A 25,152-nucleotide genomic window follows, 5' to 3' on the forward strand; every position below is an offset into this window, starting at 1 on the left:
CTTGCTGGGTGAGGCTTTCTGACAGACTCCACACTGGTTATTTCCTTCTCTTTGACTAAGACCTGAATGTATGAAATGATGATTAAGACAGTGATGAGCTAAAATACTATCATAAAGGCACCATAAAAGGTCCAAGGTACTAAGAGAGGTGAAAATTTCTCACAAAATGCTGGATAAAACCAGCAGATGAAGCAAAGTCCCTTGTCCCTAAAAAACTTAAAGGGAGATGAAACGGAAGTTAAAAGCTCCTACAAGACACGCATTGAGGCTTAGGCCAGCTGAAAGTTTTTACCTCGTGTGGTCCCAGAATACTTTTAAATCCACCTAAAGACAAGGACTATGCTTCTCCTGCCCTTTGCCCTTTTCTAGTTTCTTTCAACTAAGAAATTGTAACATATATCGAACCAGAGGGAAAAAAGAAAAATCACGTCTTGTGGTAGCAGTAGATGACTGCACTACTTTGGGTGAACCTGTATAACTCTCTTGTGTCAGCAAAGCTCTTGGGCTCCACAACTGCTCAGAGTAATGGCAAAGGAAGTGTAATTCACTGTTGAAATAGTGTTATTCTATATTTATGGGTTTTAGCTGTCCAGCTGACAAAAATAGATTGGATACCTACTGAATTTATAAATTGGTTTTTACCAGGTTCCCCCGCCACTAAACAAATTAAAAGAGAACATTTCACAACTCTCTCCATCCTCCACACCAGAGCATTGCTGCTCTGAATCAAATCACTTCATAGTGCTGCTTAATAAGAAGTAGGCATCTGTCTCCAGAGACAGCTTGATGTACGGAGCCATAGTGCCACTAGGAATTGCCCTTTTTGTGCACCAGCACTTGGTGCAACAGAGAGGAAAAGCAAAACCACGCAAAAATGTGCAAAAGACTTGGGTTTCTGGTGTCACTCTATATGGCACACCCTATATCCATAATATTTGGTGTATTATTTTTATCCTTATAGTGTGAATTTTGTCTTTGCCTTCTTAAGACCTGTATATGTCAGGGACTCAATGTGTTCGTGGGACAGCATTGAGTTAGCTGATACTGAAGCTAGGGGGAGAGATTCAGCAGACTGGAGCTGCAGCCTGATGAATATTGGTTGAATACACAATAATTGGTGAAGAACAGAGCTACTTTTTCAGCTGCACTGATCATTCCCTCATAATGTTATACCCTGAATAAACATCAGAACATGACAGACAAGATTTTATCTACTCAAAGGAACCTTTTCTTCTCTAACATCAGTCATTGGAATAAGCTGACAACTTTCTTAAAGAGGCTGTTGCTCAACCAAAGACTATTGGCAGGAGTTATGGGGTTGAATCCTTTGGCTGCTTTTGCAAGAGTTCAGAAAAGATGTTCATCGTATTCCCCACTGACCTTAAAAATCTACTGATACGTGCAAATAATAACACAGCATGGGATAAAGAGGTCAGTTGAGACTTGTAAGAGTAAAGAGTTGTCTTGTAACCTGTAGAACAATCTGCTCTGTTTCCTGCAGGTGTGCTGCATGCTGATCTCCTGTTGCCTTCTCCATCCAGGCCACATACAGAGACCTTACAGAACACTTCAGCATCTCCAACCATGAAAGGTGGCAAGGTTAAAAATGTTCATTTTACTATTACAGACCTTACTGTTTCTTCTTCACTGACCCCTATATTCCCACATTTCTGTGTCAGCCTCACAACCTTCCTCTTCTTTCTTCCAAACTCAACTCCACTCTAATAAACATCCAGAAAACTCCAAGTAATACAATTAATATTATTAACAAGCTGTGAAATGGAGAAGGGCATGGCTGCAGCCTTCCCTCAACACACCCCCAACCTCAGCCATTTGATCTTACTGCGCTTCCTTCATTTAATTGATGAATTTTTTTCTATCAGTTTCATTATGAATAAAGACACTTGGCCTTTGGTTAATATATTCTTTAACAGATCTCTCTTTGATACAGAGAACACATTTTCATTTGGAGTCGTTGCTCTACACAGTACAGATATTTGTGTTTAACTAGTAATGTTGCATTCATAGAGATTTTTAAGGCTGGAAAAAGCTGGCATTTTCAACTATTATCTGCAACACATTTGTTTCTGCCCATAAAAAGTAATAGCAGCTTTTAGGTCAGACTTTTAAAATAGAAATCTAAACTAGCAATGAGCCATTTCCCTTTTAATTTAAATAACATTTCAACACAATTCCTAAAAGCTATGCCAACCTAGAAAAACAACCTGTACTAGTGTAGAAAATTTTGGCCATTGTTTTGGCCAGCTTATGTCCATAGAGTCATGATGATTTATACCATCTGGATTTACATCAGCTGGAAAACTAGATTCAGGGTATTGGCATCTAGGAAAGGCAATGATGTGTAAATAGTTCTTTGGCTTTGCTGTGGATGGGCTCAGTTTCCCCAGATTTAGCAGCCTCATCATTAGTTTAAGCTAGTCTAGTAAAAACTATTCTTTTGGAGTGTCTTTGAGGTTAAGAGACCTCAAACTCAAACACAGTTCATTTGGATTTCTATCTCAGGATGGGCTGAATTGCCCTCTGGAATTGACCCTGTTTCCCCTGATTGAGATGGTGAATTCAAAGTAGACATAGACAACTCAGAGAGGAAATGTGTTGTGGGATGGATCCTGTCCCTCCTGTTGGCCACATGTTGTGTTACAAGCTGGTGATCTGAAAGCGAGGAATCTGCTTTCATCCTGTCTGTGGAACTGATGCCAAACCACGCAAACTCAGGAGCTGGGATGTAATCACCTCCAGCAAATCTCGCAGAGGATGCTCACTTTTCTGCAAAGCCCACTCAGCAGGGACTTACATAGTGTTACAGTACAGGTCGTACAAGGCAGGATGGCCTTGCACAAGAGAATGCAAGATGAGCTAAACTAGATGCTGTTGATGTCTCTCCCAGTTCTGTCTCAAGCTTCTTGTGCTGCCCTGTATAAAGCCCTCACTATTTTTTTTAACTGCCAAGAAAGGGCTAATTCTGCTTCTTCCCAGTTTCTGGCTTGTCTCTTAGAAAGCCATATCTTTGGTTTTCTAAGGCACAGGCACATTACTTACTTACTACCTACACCTGAGACCAAGGAGTGACCTTAAGAGAGCTTGTAGGTACAGTGAAGTAAGAAAACCACAGACCTATGTTTGTCTGCAGCACAGCCTTGGGAAAATCCCACCCCTCTCATGTCCCAGGTCCAATTTATAAAATCAATCTTCTTACCCAACAGAGAAGATCAACTGGAGGGTCTAGGGAGGCTACCTGTGCATTTGGTGATGAAATGAAGTATGGGATAAACACTCCCTCTCACTGTTGCTCTGAATAAAATGACCTGTTCAAATCACACACATACCCCCATGATTTAGCAGCAAGATGGTCTGCAGTGTGTAGTCAACCCCATTCTTTCCTTAATTTGTTTGGTAAATGTCTAAGTAATAAAGAACTACAATGACTTAAGAGAAAAGTCATATACCACAGAAACATGGTGTCTCTTGGAAATTCCATACTGTATATCCTAACTTGGCACTATTTCATGGGCGGTGATATGAAAGCCATGCACTCTCTCCATTCGCCTTCACCTTGTCCCATTCTCTTCTTCCTCTTCCAACACTGACATAGTGTATGGAAATAGTACACAGGCACACTGCAGGCCTGGCACTGAGGTATTAAGAACACCAAAGAGGCATTTCAAAGATTTTAAGTGTAGTTTCCTTTTGGAAACATTATTTTGTTTTTTGGGCAGGACCAAACGAGATAATGGGCAAAGCAAGGGCATCTTCAGATCTTTTCCTACATGGAGGGTTGCCATAAACCTCCATCTACCCCATCTATGTGAAGAGCAGCTAATGTTTGCAGAGCAGAATCAGCTTTCTGGTGCTGCAGGGCTTCAGGGCAGCTCTAAGACTGGCTTAACTATGGGGCTCTCTGCATAAAGATTCACAACAGTAACTGTGTCAGTGGTGCTGACAGCTTTCCTTTAGGCCACTCTTAGTTACCCTCCACAATTGGCTGGCACCACCTAACGCACGGCACAACAGGAAGCTCAACGTTTTACTTTGATATCAGCCATCTGCTTATCTGTGTTCTGGTCACATCCTGCTTAGTCAGTTATAGAGGACGTGAGTAAGTTAGAAAGCAAACCACATCGCTCCGCTGTGAACCACAACTTTGTTCTTGTTGTTTTACTTAATGGAGAGTTTAAATAACTCAGTGTTCGAAGTACTTATTTTGCTCCAGTTAAGATGATACAGTAGTGCACCAGGGATCAATATTAACCACAAATTTAAGGTTCAGTATCTCTGTGACTTTAAGCATGAGAAGTTGCAGAGAAAACATGTTGTCTTTTGGGAGATATTCCTGTCAAATCTGTACTGGCAGTTGTCTGAGTCCAGAATCCTCTGAATTTGGGTGTATTTCTGATTTTCTGTTGCTTTCCTGAGCTCACTGACTTCAAGGACTAGATAAAATAGATTTGACTTAATCTGCTTCTGACTGCCATTCAGACAGATGCAGACGTGCAGAATTGGTTTAACAAGGACAGATGCAAAGTCCTGCACCTGGGAAAGAATAAGCCCTTTTAGTAACACAGGCTGGGGATGGATGGATGTGCTGGGGAGGAGCTCTGATGAAAAAGATCTGAGAGAGTCATGGTAGGAGGTGACCATGAGCCAGCAGCATGCCCTGGCATCAAAGAAAACCAACAGGAGAAGAGCCAGGAGACCCAGGTGATTTTTCCTCTTTGCTTAGCATTTGTTAAATCATGTCTAAATACTACATCCAGATTTAGTCTCCTCATTGCAAGGAAAACATTGATCAGCTGGAGCGCTCCTCTTGTAACAAGCCTGGCTTGTTCAGGCTGGAGAAGATATGGTTTCAGGTGGGCCTAAAGCAGCCTCCCAGCACTTATGCGGAGGTCATCAGTGAGACAGAGTTCTGCATGGTGGGAGGAGGAGAGGTAAATTGAAACAAGAAGTGTTCTGTCCAGATATAAGTAAAAAATATTTGTATAATGAGGATTGTCAAGCACTGGAACAGATTACCCAGGTTGCCCTGCCCATGTCCTTGGAGGTTTTCAAGGCTTGACTGGATGAAGCCCTGAGCAACCTGATCTCACTTGACAGTGCTTGGAGCAGGGGGCTGGACTACAGACCTCCTGACAGACCTTCAAATCTCGATTATTTTATGAAATTATAAAAAGTAAAAGAGTCTAGCAGAAAAGAAGAAAAAGTCAGGTAACACTGAGGCAGAATGAAAGAAAGATGAAGAATAAAGATGTGTTGACAGAAAACTGAACTGGCTTCTGTCCTTGGGTCTGTTTTCAGGAATAGAGGTTAGCACCAAATATGGCACTTAATTCTTGTCTGTGCTGTTTCTGATCTGTCACAATTACTTTGTTTGTAAAATTTCCAGGGCTAGATTTACATGTAGGTAAAGGAGGTTCTGACCTTGGATGATTCCTTGTTATTCTAGATTCCTCTTAGTTTCCTTTAGCTTTAGCAATGTGCAAGAGAGATAATAAAATTGTAGTAGATGAAGAGAAAGAAATGGTGCAAAGAGGGTAAACGCAGTAAGAAAATAAAATCAAAATTATTTTAATACTTCTAGTGTGTCCCCAGTCAGTGACATAGGAGTTTTGGACAAAAGAAAAAGAAATACTAAACCCAAAGAAGAAAACTCTAATTTTAGCAGGTTGAATTTAAAATCTTTGTTTATTAGCCAAAATCTCTTAGTTAAACAGAATATTCCTTTGTCCCTTTGTTGATACAAGAGGGATAATAAAACTAAGAGACAACACTGGATTTAAGGATAATCAGATTAAGGCTGCATTCTCTGTTTCCCTTCTAATCTTTAGTTGCAAAAAACAGTGATGTTTTGAATGATGTCTTGCAAACTGCATCTAAACAAGACAAACACCTGCTGGCCTGAGTGAAAGACTAAAGATACTGGCCAAAGTTCAGTTGTGTTGGATGAAGTCTATGCAAAGCTTCCAACTTTGGTCTGACCTACAACACCTTATTTTGGTTGTGGTACTTTCTTAAACAGAGAAGAAAGGCACTCAGCTGCAGGAGATTCTTATGTAGCAGGGAATCTGGACCAATGATCTGGTGTTATGTATAATTCTGGCCAGATCTGATCTTACATGTTTAAGGTCAATCGACTGAGATGTATTCTCTTCATGTAGCACTAAAGACAACTGGTTGTTAAAAAGAGAAGGGTTCCCCAAACCTGTGAATTAAATACCTCCCGTGGAAAAGATGAGCGACTCAAATATAGTGATGATGGAGCTTGTGAAATGAGGATTATAAACACGGGTGTGGGGGAGAAGTGGGCAAGTCAATCACACCGCCCACGTGACAGTGCTCTCAGGAATTTACAGTTCCGTTTCTGTCTGAAATGAGCACACTCTACAGGCTCTGACTGCAAAAGGAACATTTTAAAGGGGAAGAATAATTAAGCGATGACAGAGGCATCATCATTATTAGATAATCACAACCCAGGGGCATTAACAAACGTTGAGTGTCTCTAATCCCATGGGGTCTAATTATTCTGTGATAATAACCACACCTCCAAGTTTTAATTTATTCTTGTGGAGAATCTGGGGGGGAGGGTGGGGGGAAGGGGGTTACTTTAATATTTTTGCCGAAAGAAGATGTGGTTGGCCTTTCAAAAGGGCTCATCAGTATTCTAATTTAACTAGCAGTGTGATTGGCATTAAATTGTCTGCCCTTTACGGTGATCTCCAGCCAATCCGAATATTCACCCTTGCACAAACTGGTGGTTTCCCGATCTCTTAACACAGCACCAGCATGCACCAGTTCTGTTTCTTGGGGCAATTTTTGGCAAAGGAGAGGTGGATTTTCCTAGTCTGAGGAGGTTAATTTTCTGTAAAGTCATCTGATAAACACATTGCCATTGGTGTGGAGAGAGAAGCAGAAACTTGCTGATTTTCTGGTAGCTTGGAAGTGCTGTCTGACATGTCAAAAAGGAAGATTCTAGTAAGTTTAAGTGCTCTGCTTGTGCTCGGATAGAATAAAATAAAAGTGACAGACACACTCCAGGGAAAGAGCACCAGAAAAGCAAGAGAGCAAGAAAGAATCAGAAGGAAACAAGAATGACAATATAGAAAGACATCTAGTAATATCACAGCCTTTCTCAAATAAGTCAATGTCCCTCTACTTCTTCATTACTCACAGGTGAACAATTCCTATAAAAGATTACCCATATCTTCTCAGGGTACAGGAAAAGAGAAGCACCAGTGAGGAAAGGAGAAAAGGAGAGTGGCATAAACTCAAGGTCTTGTCACTTTTGTGTATCTGTGTGCATGCACATGCAAAAAAAATCAAACCAAAAAACAGGGAGGTAAAGCGATTCATTTGGGTTCTTTGCAAACTAAGAAGCCAAGGTCTTCAAGAACTGGAGACTAGCTCTAGACTCATAAATCCATACTCTTCTGTAGTGAATGACTCTTTGAGAGCTAAGGAAGCTCTGTGAGCTTGGGAAAAGTGTAAATCAGGGTCACTTATCTTAATCACTTTTGTCATTTAAGATTAAACCTAACTTGACGTTTCTGATTGTCTTGAAATTGCAGTGTGAGGAGCTTCCACAGCAGTGCAAGGGAGGAGGAGAAAACAAAGCATACAAAGCTACTATAGATATGGCAGACAAATCTACCAGCTGGCTATTTTTGTAGTTTTCCCATCTTACGTTCCTTAATTTTCCTCCAACCTATCTACCCAACAGAAGGTATTTTAGGAAACAAGGATTTATTGATTGGGCATATCTTTGTGAATCTAGGCTATTGTGTTTAAGGGTACATTTTTCCTGTGAGGTTATGGAGATGGAGAGAGAGAGTAAAAAACAAGTTAATATTCTGGATCAATTCCACACTGATGGTTCTGTGTTGTTGAAATGTATTGCTCAGTGAAGACCATCCGCCTCTGGTGTAAACTCCAAGTCATATATCCTGTTTCACCACTGTGCCTGCAAAATATCATGCACTCTCCCCAGCAGACCACAATGATAAATCCCTTTTGGTTTTGGGTAGGAAGTACATTAAAGAGAGGCTGGGGAACAGAGTAATAGGGCACAGCGGACCGGCTTAGGTTAAATGTCATAGATGCCCATTAGATGTTTCCAGCTTTAACTCAAACTGAAATCAAAGCAAATTGAAACCTCACAATATGAAGAAAACAAAGAATAATTACTGAGCATTTATGACTGTTTTACTCAGTGGGGCCAAGGGCTGTGGCCTGTGTTCATCGAAGCAGCACTGAGTTCACATCAAAACCAGAGCATTAGCATTTCTACAGGGAACTTCCAGCTGTGCTCTCATGTTTATTACTGCTATCTCACACTATTTGGAGTGAGCTATTGTTCAGAGACTCGCACCCTGATGCTGAAATGACCTCCACATGGAGCCACTTCAGCATACAACCACTTCTAAATCACTTTCCAAAGAATTTCTGATCTAGAATCAATAAGGCTCTCCTTGAGGCCAGGGTCTTCTGCCTGGAGTACAGGTTCCTTCACACTGCTCTCTGTGTGCCTGCAACATCTTTGGCATATTTTCACCACTAAGTAGTAACAAATCACAGAATCACAGAATGTCAGGGATTGGAAGGGACCTTGAAAGATCATCTAGTGCAATCCCCCTGCCAGAGCAGGAACACCCAGATGAGGTTACACAGGAAGGTGTCCAGGTGGGTTTGAATGTCTGCAGAGAAGGAGACTCCACAGCCTCCCTGGGCAGCCTGTTCCAGTGTCTGTCACCCTCACCATGAAGAAGTTTCTTCTCAAATTTAGACAAAAGTGTGTTCCAGTTTATACCCATTGCCCCTTGTCCTATCATTGGTTGTCACCGAGAAGAGCCTGGCTCCATCCTCATGACACTCACCCTTTATACATCTGTAAACATTAATGAGGTCACCCCTCAGTCTCCTCTTCTCCAGCTCAAGAGCCCCAGCTCCCTCAACCTTTCCTCACACGGGAGATGCTCCACTCCCTTCAGCATCTTTGTTGCCCTGCGCTGGACTCTCTCCAGCAGTTCCCTGTCCTTCTTGAATTGAGGGGCTCAGAACTGGACACAATATTCCAGATGTGATCTCAATAACAAGCAGCAGCATGTCTCCATAAAATAAGAGTGTCAGTAGAGTTCAAGCCTATAGTTCAAGGTATGTTTTCGTTCCAAGAATGCTAATCACATGCATCTATGGAAATTCAGATTCTAGTACATGGCAGAGGATGACCTGATTCATCTTCATTTTCACCTCTCTAATACATCTGTCTTAAGATCAGATAAATAGTCCTAAGGAGGTGTTTGACTTTCAATTGCTGCAAGATGTGCCTAAAAGATTTGTTTATTTCAGACATACAGGAGTCATATCCATGGTATTTTAGAATAGAGATAAATTATATACTGACAATTTGAGTCTGTAGATAGAGAGATATGAGCCCAGAAAGTGCATGAATAAGAATTTCCACGGAAGAAGGGATTTTCGTAGGGTGTGCAAGCACAACCTCATTGTAACAGCACACCAAAAGATACAGTCATTCAACTCTGTAAGCCGCAGAACTCAAGGATTATCTTGTCTCATCTAAAATTACTCAGTCATGTCCTTTGCAGACCATTTGTAAAGTCATATATAGTTTAATGTGTCACTGGTTCTTATCATTTATATTGCACATTTCTGTTCCATGAACAGCAAAGACTGTCAAAGGTTTACTTTATTTGGTTTTAAACTCATGCAGTTGTTTGCAATATTTTTGTTTGCCCAATGTATACAATAAATCAGCAGAGCCATATTGAAACCGACATCTCTTTTTGCTGAAATAATTAGGTTAAAGACACTCATAAACTCTAATTTCTCTTACGTTCCTCATTTTATCCCGCCGTAGGAAAATAGACCATGAGTATCCATGGACATGTACACAATTCACTAGGGTTGAAGGAGCTGCCAGTACTACTGCCAGTAGTAAACGTTAAATAGTTGAAAGCTTCTTCAAGTGCATGAGTTTTTCTAAGATGTACATTATTTCCTGAATATTACATACTCCAGCATTTTCTGGGCTTGGAACTTCTTGTAAGATATATACCGTATAAGCTCACATATTTACCTGTGTAGCCAAGATGATAGTATCACATTTCTTTAGTAAAAAACAACCCTGAATGAACTTGAAATAGTACTTCTAACAGAAAGAAAAATAGCCTTTCTTACAAAATGGGATTCTGGTGGCTTGAAACAGAGATTAAGAGTGGTGTAGAGAGACACTTTCAAAATATAATGTATTACAAAGCATTATTTGTATACCACAAGCAAAGTAAATCCTGAAATATGCTAAGGCAATGGATTTAATACTTTAGGAAGATGATAATGCACTAATGCTTAAAAAACAAACATGTCTCCTGTTGAATTAGATCCTACTAATCCATGTTTAGTACTGCACAGTTTCCTAAAGAAAACCCCAAAGAATTAACTAGCACAATGCCTCACTGAAAAATACGCACGAGTTTCTGTCCTTTAGCATACCGTTTTGGTACTTACGCAATTCTGAGAAAACACACTGAGATTTTTCTGTGCCAAAAATTCATAAATCAATACTGTTGATTCCAAAAAAAGAGACAAGGAACTTTTGCAAAATGCCTCTTCCTGCAGTTGTTGGGCATCCTCACCCTGACAGGTTCTACCCACACAAACCCCAGCTGTTTAGTAACTGAACTTCCCGAAGAGCCTTTAGGCTGAGCTGATCCACATCAGTTCAGACACCAATTTGCCAAGAGAATATACGAAGACCTGTTAAATTTTAAGGGGCAAATCTGCAAACAGGTCTTTTCGGTTAATTGATGGCTTGTCTGCTGCCACTCGTATCCTTCAGGTTATCACCAGTTCGTTTTTCCAATGAGGAGACCAGGGAGAGAAACTGCTGAGGTTCCACAGGAATTCATCACCTTTCGCTTCTCCCTTCACTGCACTGGGACTCTGGGAGACTTTTAGCCACAATTCCTACTCTTTGCTTCTTTAGTCACTTAAGACATTTTGAAGTATTATTAAAAATACAAATATAGGTCAAAACTATGCCCAGTTTCCTATATTTGGCTCCAACCTGTGTTTGGATGACTGCTTAAGGGTGACCTAATTATCAGATGGGTTTAGTACCAATACATTCCCCCCAAAAGAAGTAGCATAATCTCTGGGCACTAAGAACAGTCAGAATCAATTAACTTATTTAACAGTCTAACCACAGACTCAGAAACTTAACGCTATGTGGGTAAGAGCAGCTGAAACACAACAGTTCAGAAACATACTTATCCCATCACAAATCTCTTTGCACTATGCGACAAAGTGACAGGGTGGTGGGCATGCTAGGCAAGATTTTCTTCCACAGCTTCTTTGCAAACGCATTCTTTTAAAAAATTGGTGCTGAGATGAGGGTTAAGGCATTGGACTGCTCTGTGATCAGAGCACTAAGGTAATAGTTCTAATAGTGGAACTAGATTTAAATATAAAATTGAATATCATACACGGATCATTTATGCATCCATCCAGTACTGTATGTACTCTATAAAGCTTTATTTCAGATACGTGTTATATTTATCAGCTGTAATTTTATCCTAAAAATAATGAACATTATACTAGGGAAGTGTTCTATGTACTGCAAAACTAATAAAGCTTATTTTAAATGATTTTATAATAACAGTATACCTTATTTTAAACGATCTTATAATAATGGAACCTGCATTAATTCCACACAAAATGGCACAAAAATAATCAATTTGTACTACAGCATGAAAAGTGCCATTCTGCATTTTAAACTGATCTTTTCCAACATGACACATCTACCTCAATTCATCCTTTAGCAAACTGTCAGACCTTCCTGCACACCTAACGGTAGGGTTATTTTTGGATCATCCTGGAAGCAAATCACAGCTATCTCAGTGGGTGTACTGGCCTCTAACAAAATGTCACGGTGGCAGACTTGCACTGCTGATTGGAGAAAAACGTATTGTACTGAAGTGAACAAAAAGAGAATCTTCTAAGAATGATTATTTGAACATTTTTCACTGCTTCTCAGCAGAAGCATCTTGTATATTCTATAAAATCTCTAACATTTCAACAATTGTGTTCACAACATGAATACCTTCAGCTAACAAAGACAATCTTTATGCTATATTAGGGGGTAAAGAAAATAATGAAGCACGGATGCTAACTATAATTCTTTGCTTTTACCAGGGGAAAAGGATGAATTAATTCTTACAGGACAGGCACTGTAAGCAGGTTTTTTTTCCCTCTCTCTTTTTTTTTTTTTTTTTTTCCAGTATATTCTATACTTCACAGGCTTTCTTTTTTGAGGTTGCTATTCTTCAATGTCAGTATCTGTCTGAAAATGAATATTTTTAGACTTCAGTGCTTAGGAGAGCTTTTTTTTCAACGTAAGAGTTAATAGCTGAATTCTGATATAATATGGCAAAAGCTGGGCTGGATTTTTAAGAGGTTGTTAAAGAAAAATGTCTTATTTTCTACACTGACAGTACTCCTTTGCAGAAAGATTTCTTCCTAGGTTTACACAACAGAAAAAACTCAGGAGCTTTTTTACCCAAGCATGAATAGCTAGTTCAGCTGTGTGAATAAATAATAGTTTAGAGAATGAAATAATCATGAAAATGTCGCAGAAAATCAAGACTCTGAAGTCTGAAACTGAATTAGCTTCTGGTTTAGCAATTCTACCCCCCTCCCCAGCTCAGAAGTTATTTTGTGTATGTTTATATAGATAAATTTGGATTTATAACTAGATGTTTTGTCTCTTCATTTGCACATAGAAGGGTTTTCCTACTGGCTACTGAAAAGAGCATTTACGCATGAATTTTAAGAAACAAAATTATAATGAGTTCACAGAGGCTGTGGAATCTCCATCCTTGGAGATATTCAAAGCTCGACTGGACATGACCTTTACCAACCTGCTCTGAGTGGTCCTTCTTCGAGTAGGAGCCTGGAGTAGAGACCTTGGGAAGTGTCTACCAATCTACGTAATTCTGTGACTCTAATGTTATGGCATTAAACAATAAAAATCCTTGCAGTGATGGAGAAGGGCAAGATGACAACATAAGCTGGTGTCTGAAACCCAGCTTCCATATTCTTCCTGTGAATACAAAACTTTATTCTGCTGTTGCTTAACATCAGTTTGCAAAAAGATCTCATAGCTCCTGATATTAAGAATTTTTTTGCAGTACCCTATCAACCTTGTAGCACCCAGGACAGTCAGAATGAACATTATTGTCCTTGGGAAAATTAGGGTAGCAGGTCAACTGAGGCAAATTAAATGTCAGACAGTATTAGAGGCAGATCCTCTGATCCTGAGCATGTATGTCTGTCCTTCACAAACACCTCTAGGCCTGCCCACTACCCACTGAATAAACCATAAATCTCTGTGGGCTCTGGAGTTGCAGCCTCCCTGCAAGCTCTTTTCTAGTTGATCCATCTGCAGGACATCGCAAGGACAATCTCTGGAGGACAAAACAAGGTTCCTGACAAGCAACTGAGATTCATCCTGCCTAAACTGAGAAATGTATGGTGTCAGTACCTACACCTGAGGAAGTCACTCCAAAATCCCTTCACAATTAATGGGAAATGCAAGCTTCCAGGGCCCAGCCAAAAGGGAGCTGAGAAAAACTGTCTTGGACAACCTGGAATCAGGTAAAAGCTACCTCAGTCTAAATCCTTATGTTATGAAATACTACAGGTGCCTGCCATTAAAACAAGAAAATGTTCGAAGCAAGTGAAATGGAAAGAAAGTGAAGAATTAATTAACTAAATAGAGGTGATTAAAGTAAATAAAGGAAACCATTATCATATCAAAATAAAAGACAAGAAAGATGATTAAATAAGTCTTCAAAAGACCCGTGAGAAACTCACAAAAGACATAATATGCATTTACCTGGTTTTTATTCTTTCATGATTTCATTTTCATTTTTATTCACTACCATCTGATAATTGTAAAAAACAGTTACTTTAACCATGGGCAATTTAAACCATTTTAATTTTTTTTTGAGGGCCAAGAGACAAAAGAACCTATTTATTGCCTGGGGGGATTTTTACTAAAATGAAAGCTTAATCTTTCATGTTTTTTTAAAGTAAAGGCTTTTAAAAAATCATTTCTTACAATGCTGTAGGGAGAGACTTCCATGGGTATGCAAAATTGAAATTATAAATTTACAATTATAAAAAAATTAATAGTTTGGGGGATTGCATTGTCTCTGTTCTTTCTGAATGAACACTGTTTCAAGCTTAAGAGAAAGTATTTAGCACATGGAGGAAAACGAATGTCCTTAGACTCTCTTGCAGTCAAAATTATTTAGTAAGCATGTATGAAAGAAAGATCACTGGAGTTTAATTTGCTTGGAAATACGTGATTGTATGAACCTTCAAGAAGGAGTTTCATAGAGATTAAACAGTCACTATTAGATGCTGACAATTTTTTTCCTCTTTTTGAATATATTGCAATTAGAATCCAGCAGCAAAACTTGACATCCTCAAATATCAAATGCCCTGTTGGTCCCTCACTTTCTGGCCTGTTTTTCTGTGTTGTCAATGCATCAAAGTTGGCTTGACCACCATCCTCTCCATAATACCTTGATGGGCTAAAGGTTGCTAAATCTTACATATGTAAAATTAGGCTACAAGATTAATTTTAACTGAAGTAACCACCTTTTGGGGCTCTTATAACACTTGTCTACAAGGGACAGAACAAGAGCTCTTGGTCAAAGTTCAATTCAGGAGAGATATTCAGGAGAGATATAGTTATATATGGGTAGGGACATGGATATGATTTATGTGGCTGTCATGGTTTAGGGCATATTAGAAGTACATGCTTATACCCATCCCTGTTCCATGCAGTATTTTGGCTTTAACAACATCAAGAAAAGGATTAAATTCAAGCATGTACCTTTGTACTCTCCTAAATTTGGGCAGTTTTCTGAACTGAGAAATATTAATTTAATGCATTATCTGGAGAGACACAAACATTTCTTCCTAGGCTTAGTGTAGACTTTGAAATCAGATGAAATAATTTACACTTATGAAACACAACAAACTGAAGTGTTCTATTAAAAGAAAACTAGACCAAAAAAATACCCTCAAGGCCTCCAAATATCCACACATTGAAAGGCAGATTTAAGTGTTTTCTGCCAACATATTTCAAGTTTTAATGGAAATACTCTGAGCTACTATGAAAAGCTTTATCAAACTAAATTAATTTTCCATAGAGCTGAGAAGAATCATTGAAGATATTGTTCAGGTTTACAAAATATTTAATAGGGTGGAGAATGTGGAACCAGATAAGAAAGGTTAAACTGAAGGGCATTTTAACAAGGCTTGATTTTAGGTTGGTTGTGCAACATAAATAGGTTAGTGGACCTATTAGATATAGACTTTCTCTTTAACACATCAAATATTGGAAACACTTGTATACAGCTACTTTCTGTAAGACTTTCAAAAGCAATTGTCATTCTGAATACACTATTTCAAAGGCTAAATGGCCAGAATTTTTTGAAAATAATAATGTGTTGGCCCAAATAATTAGTTTCCATTGAAAAACCTTGGGTCTGCTCTGTGATAACACCCTGAGCAATACTAAGCTCTAGTTATCCCAAAGAAATACCAGCCCAGGCCAGGTGAAGCACCTGTCTAACCATGTGCCTCTGCAGTCTTGGACATGAGATGAAACCACTTTCCAGGTACCCAAGGAGCCTTGAGACCAGGTTCAAATAGGGAATAGCCAGGGTGGGTAAGAAGATTGCGTTGGAGAGGCAGAGAGGAAAACATGGACCTTAAGGATGAATCTGAGTCCTGTGCTAACACAGCAAGACAAAGATCACGACAGAAACATGCTGCCACCTGAGGTTCTGGTGCCACTTTGCTGCAGAGCTGCAAGGACAAGGAAAGTTCATTTCGGTACGTTAAGTTGTCCTGAGAAGTCTTGTCAGTGTGGCTCAAGAAATGCTGAACACGCTTTGGGAGGTCAGGTTACTCAGACATTTAACAGCTAAACTGCAGAGATATTACAGAGCACGCACGAAATGCAACATTTCTGCTTCTAGAAGTGGGTGACAATTTGACATGAGTAGCAGAGAATCACTGAGACTAGCCTTTTGCAAAGTGTTAAATCTCAGCTCAGGATAGAGGGAAGAGGTTGCTCAGGTTTAAAAAAAAATATATCAGCAAACCAAAATTATTTCCACCCAGCCTGCTTCTCAGAGATGTTGTGAATTAATATGATTTTTAAGTCAAGATGAACTTTACACCATAAACAGGAAAATGCTGCACAAACTTTGTATTTGGCCAAGCTGCCTTCCATTTAACCTCTCTCCCAGACAAACAATAAAACTATAATATAATGGCAAGCACTGGCCAGCTTCAACACCTGGCACCACACTTGGTCCCAGTTCTGTTGTTCAGTGAAGTGTTTTCCCTGCTGATGAACTCAAACCGTCTGCCATGAATTAGTTTTTCATGGGGAATAAATACACACTTAAACAAGATTAAACACAAACGTTCTTTAGTGCTGTCTAAAATAATATGAATGTTTTTTAGAACAGCAATAAACACACTTCATGACGCAAATAATTGCACCCTGCAGCCTTCATGTAAGATAAGTGGCCAGATTCTTGACTCAGCTACATCAATGTAAATCTGGAGTAAGTAAAGTGAATCACAGTCTCTCTCCATGGATTCTGGAGATGGTAGAGTGTTGTTGAACTCTGGATTTGCCCTGATTTCTCTCTAGGGTTTTGCAGACATCAGACTGAAAGTCTACATGATGGTCATGGAGGCACCTGTGCCTCTTATCCTGTCCCTTTTCCCCCCCATAAATCTGTCTTCTGCTTTGTGTAATGAAGTCAGAATCCATATTCTTTGTGCATCTGATAGCACTTCTGTAACTGTATTGTCAGGAGCAGTAGAAAGCTCCACTGAGGTTACAATGAGGAAAAGAGAAGAGAAAAAAAGGTAGAAGACCTTCACAAAAATTCATGATAGGTGAAAGCAATATGCACATGGTGTACTGGAAATCAAAGATATGTTTCTCAGGGATTAAAAAGAACCACCTCGGTTCATCTTTCTGTAGGATGACAAGGCTCATGTTCTGAGTTCTTTTTGAAAAGTATAATTCAGCTTAAGTTTCCCATGAAATTGTACTTTTCATGTAGATTTTCATAAGATGGGTCCGTTAAGTTTTAATGGCCCCTGAAATGAGTCTGGAAAGGTGAGTGCGTCCACATTGGAACACTTCAAAAGTCAGCTATTGGCTTAAAAATAAAAGCTACAAAAAGACTAAAAGGGCCTCTAAAAATTATATGACCACTGAACTCAGACACACGGAATCATTGTTTTAACAATTGTCTTCCCATTTATTCTCATTTTCCTATTTTGATAGCAAGCACTCTGCTCTTACCAGGACTTGTGAGGGCTCCCAGAGCACCGGTCGTTGTGGAGAGAGGATTTGCATTGGTGGTGGTAGCTGAGGTTTGGGCGGCGGCTGCTGCGGCTGCTAAAGTTGCCAGATTCTGTAATTGTAAAGCGTTCATGCCTGTGTGGAGAAGAAATTGGGTTAATGAAAGGATGGCGTTAGGAAAAAAGTAAACAATTTTCAATGGACATAGAGATTTGGATGTACCTTGCCAAGAGATTAAATTCTTCTTTTCCTTCCCAAGACATTTATAATCTGCTAACCACCCTGAGTAGCATCTCTCACCTCTCCACCTTGGAGTTGAGAGAACACAGCAAAGGCACCAGCCTATAGTTTAGGAAAATTAAACCTGGTTTGTGTCTCTTCTATAAGGGAAGTGTAGAATTAAAAGTCATTTAAACCCTGTGTGAAGCCCAGGTGCAATATTATTTCCTGACACAACAGGGGGTGTAAAGAAGATAACTAACATTTAAAACACATTCAGGACAGGGTCATATAATTGAGATGAATGCAATTTATTTTGTGTGTCTCCTCTGAATGTAGGTACTAAGGCTACGCTGTGCAGCAGCCAATAATCGTGCTGATCTTCCTTTTGATGTTTCATTTCTAAAACCACGTATGAACTAAGAATATCAAATTAGTATCAGTCTGGTCACAGAACCATCACTGAGGGAGGGACTTGCGGGCCACAAGCACTGGACTGTGTACTCAGTCATCTGTAACTTCATCATTTTAGAAGATGTCAGGAGATATACTTGCATTTCAATGAGGACTTTGAACTAATGGATGCATTTCAATTGCAAAGGCTTTAATTAAAATGGCAATTAAAAAAGGACAAACAAGAAATACAATTTATGTGAAATGGAAAAAAAAAAGATTATTAAGAAACAGAAAATGGCATTCATTTGACTTAAATCAGAGGGACAGAAGTCTACCTCTACAGATGCCTTCAAAAGTACCTACTTTTTACCTTGGACTAGACAAAGTACTTAAGCACTTAATCTAAGGCAAACAGCTTCAGTAAGACACTAAAATGCAGACACAAATTAAGTGCTAGCATTAAATAAACTGGATCCTTCTCAGGGTCCTCTGAATAAGATACGACTGCCCACACGGGCAATGTTCAGACTGGATGTCTACGAACAGATGTGAGAGAGATTGTTTGGATGGCAGTGAGGGATCATCCTTTTTGGTCTGGACACAAGGGTGATCTATGTATGCTGCTTGAGCACTCAATAGAGTTGACAAAGTGAATGAGAACAAAATACTAAAAGAGCTTTATTATGTTCTCATAATCCTGATAATATAAGTACACACAAAAGATTAGGTGGTAGGAGGAGAAATACCTTTCATAGACCAAGTGATAGCACTGGGAAGACTGCATGAGTTTTGGGGAACACCCAAAGAAGAGCTTGAGTGCCTGGAAACTTGTCCAGCTTTTTCTGAACGTTATTTCTCCCTACAGACTCTGTTTCTCAAATGAGGGGAACTTAATATCAACTTAAAGAAGATGAAAAAAAAGAAAGGAGGTTAAATGATATGCTTTGTAAGTGCGTTTGAGAAGGAAAAAATGCAATGGAGAGGCATTTTCTAGGAACTGAGAACTCCTACAATAACTGACTGTGATATTACTTTCAAACACATACGTTGCAGACTGAGGTTGGTACAATCAATGAGCCCCATAAAGATACATTCTTACTGTCCCAGCATTAGGAACTGTGAGATGAACCTTGATATAAGCATCTCTTTCTGAATAAACCCTCAAATTTAAATACAGCATGTTCCAACAGGCAGGTCTGGTCTCAGATGACCACCTAGCTTGGTTGAAGTTCTGACTTCTGTGGCTTAGTCAAATGACGAAATTCAGCTCAGACGTTGGTGCTTTTGAAAAGGTGATATGACAACACGTTAAGAGCAAGTTTTCAGTTGATCCAAGAAAGCACCACTTTGTAGTCTGGAATCTGCACCACACAACTGGAGGAACTACATGACCAAAAGAGCTCTTTCAGGCTTCTTTTGGAGGCTAATGACCATCTTAAGAAATAAGGTTTTTCTCAAACCCTACCAACCCAAATTATTTGCAAGGTGCAATAAAGCTGCCATACTCACAAATCATTATTAACGTAGACAATAAGGTCTAACTACTAAATCAAGTGATCATGGGTCATTGTTGCAATTTGTTCAGTCTTCTAAACTAGCTCTCACAAAGTTTAAGTGCTTAGAATACAAAGATAACTCTGAAATGGCAAAACTGTACCTTAATTACATGGTCATTTTATAAACACTAGAGAATTAGGTATTGAATACCCAAATGAATAGAAGAAAACTGCTCAAAACATCTCAAATCTTGAACAAGGCCATCCTCTAAAGCAGGAAAAGTTGACTGAATATTTAAAGAACCTTTTATTTTTACTATCAGTCTAAAACTAAGTTTTAGAAGCACTATCATATTAACAAATACATTTCTGAAACCAGAGACAGCAAGGAAACTCATAACAGTTTTCAAATCCTATCTCTGGTTCAACTTGAGAACTTTTCAGTCAAAAAGTACAATTCAGATAGAAATTCAGATATGCAAGCATATATATATATATTTAACTACTCATTTGACCTATTTGCTTGCCTCAAGTGTATTATTTTTTCATTAAAAGATCCTTTATTTGGTAGTAGAATTGTGCAGTTTATTTCAAACAATGTTTTAGGGATGGAAAAGACTAAAGCTGGGGTCCAGCTCTTTGCAAACAAAGTAGACAGTGGTTCTCAAAATGAGATACAGAATCCATTTTCATCCTGAACTGATATTTGGTCCTCAAGTATTGTTTAACTTCCTCTTTCATAAAAAATAAATCAGCAAAGAATGTCCAGCAAACATTGCTCTTTTTCACTGAGGCCATATTTCATGCCATTCTACAAGAGAGATTTGGGAAAGCAGTAGGTTGCTCTTCACCACAGCAGCATGGTTTTCTGTCACCCACTGGTTAGTTATTCATCAGAAGGATCGTCATAATCAGCTTATCTGTCATCTATGAGGAGGTTTCCACTTTGGACTTTTAAACAGCATGCATGGCAGGGTTAAATAATAGCAAAAACCAGAACGGTACAAGAGGAGAGATTGCAAAATAGCTTAACCTAGAGGAAATCCACATGCTTCTGGAAAACTCAAGGACTTTTCTCCAAACCTCAGTTTAGATGCAAACGGATTTTGAAGCAATTTAATACTGCTTTTTCTCTTGCATTTGATGTCCACAGCTTCGCCCATGCATGCAAGGCTGCCGAAGGCTGTGAGCATAGTGGGCTGTGCGTCTGGAAGGCAGCACAGACACTATTCCGCGCTCAAGGAAAAGCGCGGCAGCCAAGACAAGGTCACCAGGCAGCGGAACAAACAACTGCTCTCTCTGGGCTCACGAACCACTGTTGCGCCTGTATGGATGCAAAATAATTCCAGCATTGCCTCATCCCACAAAACCGTTTTTTTAATAGTGGGACATTTCCTGTGGAAGCACAAGAGGAACCCATCAACTTGACAAAAGAGTTTGAATGCCAAAAAAATTGAGAAGCAAGAGCCACGGCAGTCATCTCCGCACCTTGTTTGTTTTACTGTAGAGGTGACTAAAAGACACTGGCCACAAACCAGCTCTGCAGATGTTACCAGGTGTCAGCTTCAGTGATTTCAGGAAGAAAAGACTGCTTGCTGCTGTCACACACGTGTAAGAGAAGGATGGCAAAGAACCCCGTTGAATTGGCCACCCAAATGTGATTGTCACCAAGGGCTCATGGCACACATTGCCATCCAGCACAGTTCAGACCTGGTTGTTTCAACAGGTTTATCACTTAATATGAATTGTCTTTAAGATCCACTGTCTTTTCAAACATATAAAAAATAAATCCTGTCATCACTGTTTCACACTCCCCAGGCATTTCACCATCTTTCCTCCCTCTTTATTGGTTTCTCCCATCAACTTGTCAAGGGTGCCAATGTCTCACTTGCTAGGACAAACTTGGAGAAGGAAACCAAATGCTCTCAAGTCACAGACCCAGTGAGTATTTTGCTTTCAAATGCATATTTTTGGTTCAATTGAACTTAAGCCAAGGTACAGTTCTATGGGACTAATCTCCTCTCTTATTCTCTCCCCTTTCACACACTGTCTTCACACATTTCACATCCTGCAGCTTGTTCAAAACAGTCCCAAATCCCGCAACAGAGCTGGACCACAAATGAGTAGATCGTTTTTATTTGAAAGCGCTGCTCACTCAGCAAATGCGCCTCTCTCTGAAGAAATGCAAATTGCTTAACGTTGAAGAACAGCCTCACAGGCAGAGCTGCACATGAAAAATGAAAATTCCCCTGTAGGGGGAAAAAAACTTCAGGGTAAGGAATAACTCTTGATCTTCATGATGGAGACGATGTTGGGAATTAAAGGGAAATGATTAAAAAAACCCAGAATCACAATACAGTTTGATTCCGTTTTTAATAACATGTATTTACCAATGTGCTATCAGCTTGGCAAATATTCAAGATTGCAAGGAAATTCAACTTTCATTTTGTTATTTGGCAGATTAAAAAAACAATTAATTTATGTACAAAACAGATGCACAGTATGCCTTGCTTGAAACTTAAGATTTAAAAAAAATTATTTATAAGGATAGGGGCATGAAAATTTAATTTAATGTTCACCTTAGGTAATTTTGTGTCTTATTGTTCACAGCAATTACCATAAATCTACATATCAATAAGCGAGAACAGATGTCAGTTGTTACAAGTGCTTGCCAATCAGGCCTGTTAAAAAGTGACAGATGGGTGGTGATAGAACATTCTCATAAGGCCTATTAGCACATTCGCAGGAAATTTTTGTAGCGCTGCACAGTCACAGATGCAGTTCTGTGAAAACACGGGGAAATTTGAGAGCAAGAGATTTACATTTTACAACTTCTTGTGCTGCCTCCGTCGCGAACTTTAATACAATGAAGCAATTTGCCTCATTTCAGTCACCACAGTTTTTCTCCTGTGATAACCATAAATTCAGAATTACTAGGTGTATGTAGAGGAGGCAACAGAGTCATGAGCCGTTCCTGAAGACTTCTTAGGCATCATCAGCTCTTCGGTTTCCAAAACCATAATAAAATCATATTAGGAAATAGTTGTGATTTGCTTGCTGAACAAATTCCTAATAAAAGAAGGCACCAGCTACATTTTAGTGACATGGAGAATTTCAAAGTCAGTGGCGATTATCAGAGACAAATCTGGATAGTTCATAAGCAGTTCCCAATAAATGGGCTTCTTTTTCTTTGAAAATTTTACCCTTCCCAGTTATTAGGATTTATTCCTTTTGAATTAAATCCTGACTGTACCTTAAAAATCGTGTAGTAAGGTAAACTTTATCATCTCCAGGCCAAAAAGCAACTCTGACGTCAGCCATTCCAGATGCTGATGTTAAAAATGGGGGAAAGCTGTTTATGAAAGACTGTGATGTTATTCCAGCAATATTTTAATAATCAAAATAGACAGGAGACCTGAGCATTACTTCCATCAAACCACATACAGTCTGCATCTATCTTTAGAAAAGCTGCTTATCTGATCAGCGCTAAAGGTACTGTGACTATTCAGTGTCTGATCTAGCAAAGCCCTTAAAACAACTTTTAAGCCCACATTAAGCCATAAGTCCTGGTGAGACCACATCTGGAATATTGTGTCCAGTTCTGGGCCCCTCAGTTCAAGAAGGACAGCGAACTGCTGGAGAGGGTCCAGCGCAGGGCAACAAAGATGCTGAAGGGAGTGGAGCATCTCCCTTATGAAGAAAGGCTGAGGGAGCTGGGGCTCTTTAGTTTGGAGAAGAGGAGACTGAGGGGTGACTTTATTAATGTTTATAAATATATAAAAGGTGAGTGCCACGAGGATGGAGCCAGGCTCTTCTCGGTGGCAAACAATGATAGGACAAGGGGTAATGGGATCAAGCTGGAACACAAGAGGTTCCACTTAAATTTGAGAAGAAACTTCTTCTCAGTAAGGGTGACAGAGCCTGGAACAGGCTGCCCAGGGAGGTTGTGGAGTCTCCTTCTCTGCAGACATTCAAAACCCACCTGGACGTGTTCCTGTGCGACCTTACCTAGTTGTTCCTGCTCCAGCAGGGGGATTGGACTAGAAGATCTTTTGAGGTACCTTCCAACCCCAAACATACTGTGATACTGCGATACTGTGATTTGGTTCTGCCCTGTTTTTTAAGAGTACGTGCTTGAATCCAACTGAAATTTGGAGGTACTGATAGATTCATGTAGAATTTCAGCATATTTTCAGGTTATACATGCTCTAAACACATCCTGGCAAGAAATACACTTTTCTCAATTGAAACTTCCCCAGGCTTAGTGGGAAGGATTCATCTGGTCTAACTTTATCTGAATAAAAGTTACTTAATCGGGCTCTTGCTATAGTCAAAGGAGAGTGAGTGGATGATTCATCTGATCCTAAAATAGACCTACCCTTGGTAGGATGAATCTCAACCTGTGAGTGACTCCTCATTGACATCGCAGGGGCACTGGATGCTTAGTTTCCAAACTGCTGGGGTTCAGTGGGATGAATTCCACTCCCAGAGGAACCAAGGTGATAGAAAGCTCCTCTCCTTCCTTTCAATGCCTATGGAAAGCCCAGGCAAGGCTACAGATCTTGTGCCCAGACTTGGCCAAAATTCCATATTGTGCCTTTTTACCACCTGAATAAGCACATCTCATAAACTGCCAAGCATTATTTTTCCTCTCAAGGTGCCTCTCCTTCTCCTGTGAGCAGAAGCAATGTGTGGATTGAGAGCAGCCTCACTTGCTTCAAACTCTGCCTCTCCAAAAAATGCTAAATGGAGTTGTTTAATTTATTAGCTTAAAAAAAATATATCAACCAAACCTAATTGTATGGGTTCAATTAAGTAGGACTTTCAAAGGAATTACTACTACAAAAGCTCAATGCTTTTAGTCCCTGATGTCAACACTTTCAAAACTGGTAGTTATCTTCAAGAAACAGCTATCTCCCTTGAGCTGGAAACAGTTTCTCAGTGACCTTTACTTCTAACATGATATCCCTAAAGAGGTCATAGCAGGAGAAGCCCTCCTTCAGTATGGCTCTGCTGGAATGAGGCCACCGAAGAGTCAGAGGATATAAAGGGTCCTTGGGCCAATGCAGAAGTATTGAGCTTCTGTGCAGATGGTCCTGGCTTCCAACTGGTCCCTCCAGATCTGCCGAGCCAATCCAACAATTAGAGGGAAATATTCAGAAAGCAGAACCTCACAGAGTTTCTCTCACCCATCTGCTCCTACAGACTCTGCAACGGGAGGGAATCTGGCTTGAGTAACAGAAGAAGGGTGAAATGGCTTGAACAGGGCTCAGAAGGGGCCAGAAGTTCAACCCAAAAGGCAACCAAACTGTGAGAGATTTTGGAAAGGACTAGAAAAAAAACATACCTTGGAAAAATATAAAAAGTCCCAGTTGTAGAGGGTTTAGGGATCTCAAGCAAAAGCCAGAAAAGACAAAAGCATGGTTTCATCTCCTGCATGATTTCAGAAGGCAAAATACACTGTCTGTTCAATGAAATTAAGGGAGTCCCTTTGTGTCTTTTATGAGAATTATACATGTTTACATGTCCTGAGTGGTCACATATATAGAAATATTTCTGCATAAGCAGATATTTATTCCTGCCAAAACATTTTACATTAGCAAA

General features: G+C 39.6%; 1 protein-coding gene across 36 annotated transcripts in view; it reads right to left on the reverse strand.

Annotated features, from left to right (window-relative positions):
- Positions 1-25,152, reverse strand: part of CELF2 (CUGBP Elav-like family member 2) — a 562,200-nt gene that overhangs the window by 23,146 nt on the left and 513,902 nt on the right. For all 36 annotated transcript variants that reach the window (XM_065050162.1, XM_065050164.1, XM_065050154.1 and 33 more), the window contains one exon: positions 17,438-17,572. In XM_065050162.1, the coding sequence (XP_064906234.1) occupies positions 17,438-17,572 (135 nt within the window). The remainder of the gene's footprint in view (positions 1-17,437; positions 17,573-25,152) is intronic.

Source organism: Columba livia, chromosome 1, assembly GCF_036013475.1.
Source record: "Columba livia isolate bColLiv1 breed racing homer chromosome 1, bColLiv1.pat.W.v2, whole genome shotgun sequence".
Classification (NCBI taxonomy): domain Eukaryota; kingdom Metazoa; phylum Chordata; class Aves; order Columbiformes; family Columbidae; genus Columba; species Columba livia.